The following is a 6,000-nucleotide window of genomic DNA, read 5'->3' on the forward strand; positions in this document are numbered from 1 at the left end:
TTTCTTTTGCTCCAATTTTTTTGTTTGTGTGGACTTCATAAAAGGGTTGTGCAAGAGTAAATTTAATATTTTGGACAAGAGAGTTGGGGGATGAGGACATTTTTGTGGAGCAAAGAGTACTGACCTGGAATTTGTATCTACAACAGTAGTAGAAGTAGAGATGGTTAATGATTTCAAAGAAAATTGGGTGGGTACTTCAGTTAAATAAACTTGCTGGGCTATGGGGTCTAAGAAAGATTTGGGACTAATGGTTACTTTTTAGGGAGCCAAAGGATGAATTGCTTCCTTCTGTACTAGAATAACTCTATGAATCTATGTTTCAAAAGCTATTTGAGTCCTTGTTTCTCCAAGATCTCACTTGTGGTGTCACTAAACATTTTCCAAGCCATTGAATTGCATGACTTCCTTTCTATGATGAACATGGCTGTTAAATCTCTTTCATTTTTCTCCCTTTGCTCTTTGTTATTCTAATATTACTAAAATGCCAGTTTTTTAAAAATGTTTTTCAAGATAATGTTGGTATTACAGGATAGGTCAGTATCAATTGCCCATCCCTAGTTGCCCTGGGAAATCTGGTCCTTTTGAACTACTGACTGAGGCATACAAATGCAAAAATCAGAAGTGGGCTTGAGAAAAGGAGTTGGGAAATTAGTAGATGAGAGAAAATTCCAGGAAATTATGATGCAGAACTGCCTCTGTTGGAATGGGACAGACTTCGAACAAATGTAGCAAACAGGGTGTCAATGAGGCACTGTAAGCCATCACAGACATTACTCTATGTGTTTTGTATGGAGTAATCTGTCTGCAAAACAAAACATTTCATTGTACCTAGGTACATGTGACAATAATAAATCAAATCACATCAAATCAAATCAAATCAATAGCAGCAGAATTGTATTCAGCCACAATCTAACTTCATGGCCTGGCATTGACCCCATTCTATCATCACCATCAGGCTAAGAGATCAACCCTGGTTCACTGAAGAATTCAGGAAGACATGTAGCACCAGGCCTACCTAAAAAATAGTTGCCAACTTGATGAAACTATAACATAGAACTACCTGCAAGCCAAACAGCGGATACAGCATGCAATTGACAAAGTTAAGTGTTTCCACAAACAACAGGTCATATTTAAGATCTGCAGTCCTACCACATCCAATCATATTTGGTGCTAGGCAGTTAACAGTAAACAAGTGGTGGGGGCTTCATTAATTTTTTCATCTGCAATGAGGGGAAGCACATCAGTACATAAGACAAGGCTGAATATTTGCATTCATGTTCACCGTAGTGAAATATTATCGGTTGTTTTTCAGGCAATGAGAGCACTTCTGAAATCAGGAGACACAGAGAAGATCATTTTCTTTACAGGAGTCTCTCGTCAAAAGGAGATTTACATCATGGCAGCAAACTACCTTCAGTCTTTGGACTGGCGTAAAGATCCAGAAATAATGAAAAATATCATCAGCTTCTATACTAAGGGACGAGCGCTGGATTTGCTTGCTGGCTTTTATGATGCCTGTGCACAGGTCTGTGTTTTAGACAGAGTCAGAGGCAACGTATTAATGGCTTAAACATCAGCCAGACTGCTGTCAAGGTTTAGTCCCAGCAAACTCTGCTCCCTGCCCCATTACTACCCTTAACATCAATATCTTTTATTTTTGAAATAATTACAGAGAATTCTGTACTAAGCGCAAAGATTCTAAAATAATTCATTATCCAGTGATTGGTGTGCTTTTTAAAATGAATATTATTTCCTACTGCTCAAGGAGAGAGATGTTGCTGTAAATGAATGGTCCCTTGGCACCTTGGGGTTGGCACTGCAATGAAGCTGCTGGGAATGGCAGAATTCCTGCTCTTCAGACTGTATAAACAGGAAAGCCAGGAACTGATCTCCCACATTAATGTGTTTCCAGTGTATAGGAGAACCAGGAACTGATCTCCCACATTAATGTGTGCCCCAGTGTATAGGAGAGCCAGGAACTGACCTCCCATATTAATGTGTTCCCAGTGTACAGGAGAGCCAGGAACTAACCGCCCAAATTAATGTGTTCCCAGTGTACAGGAGAGCCAGGAACTGACCTCCCATATTAATGTGTTCCCAGTGTATACGAGAGCCAGGAACTGACCTCCCACATTAATGTGTTCCCAGTGTACAGGACTGCCAGGAACTGACCTCCCACATTAATGTGTTCCCAATGTATAGGAGAGCCAGGAACTGATCTCCCACATTAATGTGTTCCCAGTGTATAGGAGAGCCAGGAACTGATCTCCCACATTAATGTGTTTCCAGTGTATAGGAGAGCCAGGAACTGACCTCCCACATTAATGTGTTCCCAGTGTACAGGAGAGCTAGGAACTGATCTCCCACATTAATGTGTTCCCAGTGCACAGTATAAGCATCTGGTATAGTACCATTAAAACTGAACTACAGCAACCTAGCTGGACAGTAGGTGTTCTAGAGGGGCAGGGTTAATCAGAATCAAATAAAATAATTTAAATGGAGAATAACTAAAACTGTGAGTGATTTCTTTACTCATGCCTCCAATATACATGCTTGTTTCCATTTGTGTATCAGGTTGAGATTGATGAATATCAGAACTATGAGAAAGCATTGGGAGCTCTGACTGAGGCATACAAGTGCTTGTCCAAAGCCAAGATGAGGAATCAAGGTGAACTGGAGGAACGGCTTGGACAGCTGCAGAACAAGTTGACAATGGTGAAGAAATTTGTGCAGATCCGAAGGTAAGTGCATACCTGTCATCTCCTTTCCTTGCAATATCGTCATTATAAATCTTCCATTATCTCCTTCCTACCAGCACTACAGGTATTGGTACATTGCAAGAGGTGCAGTAATTTAGCACTACTTTCTCCAGGGCAATTAGGATGGGTAATAAATATTGGGTCTAGCCAGTGAAGCCTACATTTTGTAAAAAAAATAAAATAAAAGCTAGATTGGACTCACTCATCAAGTATCATTTCATTTATTTGACTTTGTTAATGAAGATGCCCACAATTAAAAGCTGTTCTCTCAGTCCTAGAGTATAATTCTCATAAATCAAATTTTCTAATATTGGTGCAGGTCTGAACAGTGAATAAGAGTACTTTATTAAAGGTTAACTTCATGATCAATGGTCCTTCCAGAGTGAGGAGCAAGCTGAAAGCTTCCACCCAGGTTGCACCTAAGTTAAGTTACCACATGTGCCTGTGACACCTGTAGGCTGTATGAAGAGGATCCAAAGGAGGCATTAAAACAGTGCGAGAATCTGCTGGGTGAGCCTGAGCTTGACCAGACTGTTCGAACCGGTGATGTCTATGCGCTGCTGGTGGAACATCATGCACAACAGGGGAGTTTTGAGGTGGTGAGTACAAATAGTTCTTCTATAATGCCATAGTTGTGTTCCAGCAAAACCTTGCATAATAGAAAATCGCATAATAAAATAATTGGACCTCTGGGAAAAGTGGCATTGGGGCAGACCAGCAAAAAATATCACTAATGATCGCTCAAAAATCACCCACAAGTCTAACACAAAGTATAGCGCAGCCTGAATGAAGGTTGAAATCATATTTATTCACAAAACAAAAGTAAGTTTAACATGGTAGTTAAAAAATGCAAGATAGCTGCTCCCTCTACAGTACCTCTCACAGAAAGCTGCTCTGTCGGCAGCTGACATTGGCGCATGGGCAGCACGGAGACTGTCGCTGACATCGCGCATGTGCAGAATGGCATGGAGACTTTGGTGCAGATACCGGCGCATGCGCAGAATAGCACGAACATAGATGCGTGTGGAGAACAAAGCTGTGAACCGAGGTAAGCATTCTCAAAAATACTGTTCCCTAATTCTTCAGTGACGTTACAGCCAAATTGTGCTGCCAAAACGCGCATTATCCCAGAACTACCCATATTCCCATAAGTTCAGAGGCTGCAATGCAGAAACGTCACAACAACTGGAATGAATAGAGCATCTTAAAGACAGCAAAATATCTTAAGGGTTTGCAGTGAAAAAAAATCAAGAATGCACTGATACACCTGATTTGAATTGAATTATATTTGTCCCTGCATTTATTCAGTAATGTGCAACTTTTAAAAGTAAAATCTGAATAGTTTTACATAGGCAAAAGTCAGAAGGAAGTGGATTTGGATAAGGGAAGTGGGAAAAATTCCTGGTTCTGAGAGAGAATTCTCAGAAATGATAGTGCAGTCTGACAAAACTGCTTCTACTAAGATTATGCTTGCTGCTAATAAAATGTTTCAGCGCTGTATAGTATCTTTAATCACTAAAGACTGCTGTGGCACAGTAGTAAGGTCCATATCGCTGAGCCAAAAGGCCCAGGTTCAAGTCCATAATCTTCCTGCTCCATACATATGTGATAACATATCTGAACAGGTTGATTAGAAAGTATCTGCCTTTAATCGCTGCACTCATGCTAACTTGTAATAATGTTACAGGCCTACAAGTACATGGAAGAGATGATGAAGAAATTACCTTCTGTCAATGTGAACTACTACATCAACCAGCAAATTACTGATGCTGTTTATAAGGCAGTGGGTGTTCCAATAAAGACCAACGTGATGTTGGAGAGTGTTCGACACAATAGTGCAGAGGATGGAGAGGAAGTGGAAGAAGATGTAGCTGAGGATTCTTACAATGGTGCCGAGGACTGACCTTGAAACTCAACAGATCGAGCCTTAAAAACTTTGAAACGCATTTTTATATGACTATTTTACCAAGAGACAATTTATTCTGGCAGCCCAGGACTCCTAATTTTGCCTCAGGAAGGACCTTCAGTTCATATTTATCTGAAACCCAAAGACTAGACTCAGTCACTGTAAACTGACAGAAAACTACACTCCTACTAAATCTTATCATTATATCCCAGTGAACACATGTGTTTCAAATACTTGTTCATTCCTTTCTGGCTGATAGTCCCTGACAACCTAAGAGACACCAACAACATTTTTCTCAAAACTAAGTGCAATCGCTTCATCATTGCAGCATCATAAATAGAATCTAATTAGCTTGTTGTCTGCAAAGTGACTGTTAGATATGGAAAGAGTTTTAAGTGCCACTTGGCATAGGGGAGTCTGAGTGCAGCAACACTATTGCTCTGTACCACAACAACCTTGCTGCTGCTGTTCCTGAGTTGCTTTTGAGCAAGGGAACAATCAAGAAAAATAATTGATAGTGTTCCATTTGACAGCCAAACCCCCCGACAATATTTAATAAGATTGCTATCTACAAGTCACATTTAGGCGAGAGGGAAACTCACTGGGGATTTCTTGGATTTTGTCAACTTGTATACTGAATGTTTGCAGTTAACCAGAATGATTCAAACAGACCAGAAATTTACAGTTCAATTGGTCTCTAGCTTTTTAACAGTCAGGTTTATTATCCCTAATGTACAATTTGTGCTAAAACAATTTCAAGCAGATCATTTATTGACACTTTTTTATATATTTTTACTAGTATTTATTAAATTACTCTTAAGATTTGTAATTCAGTTTTTATCACATCCTGTACTTTGTGACAGGATTAAAAACAATAAAAACTTGCCACTTGTGATTGTTTTACCTTGCGTTTGTAAAGTTAAATAATTCTATTAAGAAGATTCATACAGAGTCATAGAGATGTACAGCACAGAATCAGAACCTTTGGTCCAACTCGTCCAAGCAGACCAGATATCCTAACCTAATCTAGTCCAATTTGTCGCACTTGGCCCATATCCTTCTAAACCCTTCCTATTCATATTCCCATCCAGATGCCTTTTAAATGCTGTAATTATACCAGCCTCCTCCACTTCCTCTGGCAGCTCATTCCATACATGCACCACCCTCTGTGTGAAAACGTTGCCCCTGAGATCCCTTTTATTATCTTTCCCCTCTCACCCTAAACCTATGCCCTCTAGTTCTGAACTCACCCATCCCAGTGAAAAGACCTTGTCTATTTGTCCTATACATGCCCCTCATGATTTTATAAGCCTCTATAAGGTCACCACTCAGCCT

General features: G+C 40.0%; 1 protein-coding gene across 3 annotated transcripts in view; it reads left to right on the forward strand.

The window, feature by feature from the left end:
* Positions 1-5,557, forward strand: part of ift140 (intraflagellar transport 140 homolog (Chlamydomonas)) — a 144,778-nt gene extending 139,221 nt beyond the window's left edge. For all 3 annotated transcript variants that reach the window (XM_043711518.2, XM_043711517.2, XM_087997859.1), the window contains exons 27-30: positions 1,313-1,525; positions 2,575-2,741; positions 3,217-3,358; positions 4,447-5,557. In XM_043711518.2, the coding sequence (XP_043567453.2) occupies positions 1,313-1,525; positions 2,575-2,741; positions 3,217-3,358; positions 4,447-4,662 (738 nt within the window). In that variant the 3' untranslated portion in view covers positions 4,663-5,557. The remainder of the gene's footprint in view (positions 1-1,312; positions 1,526-2,574; positions 2,742-3,216; positions 3,359-4,446) is intronic.
* Positions 5,558-6,000: the final 443 nt, after the last annotated feature.

The sequence above is a fragment of the Chiloscyllium plagiosum genome, unplaced genomic scaffold (genome assembly GCF_037043375.1).
Source record: "Chiloscyllium plagiosum isolate Xiang-an unplaced genomic scaffold, Cpla_swu_hap1 HiC_scaffold_20, whole genome shotgun sequence".
In the NCBI taxonomy this organism is placed as follows: Eukaryota; Metazoa; Chordata; class Chondrichthyes; order Orectolobiformes; family Hemiscylliidae; genus Chiloscyllium; species Chiloscyllium plagiosum.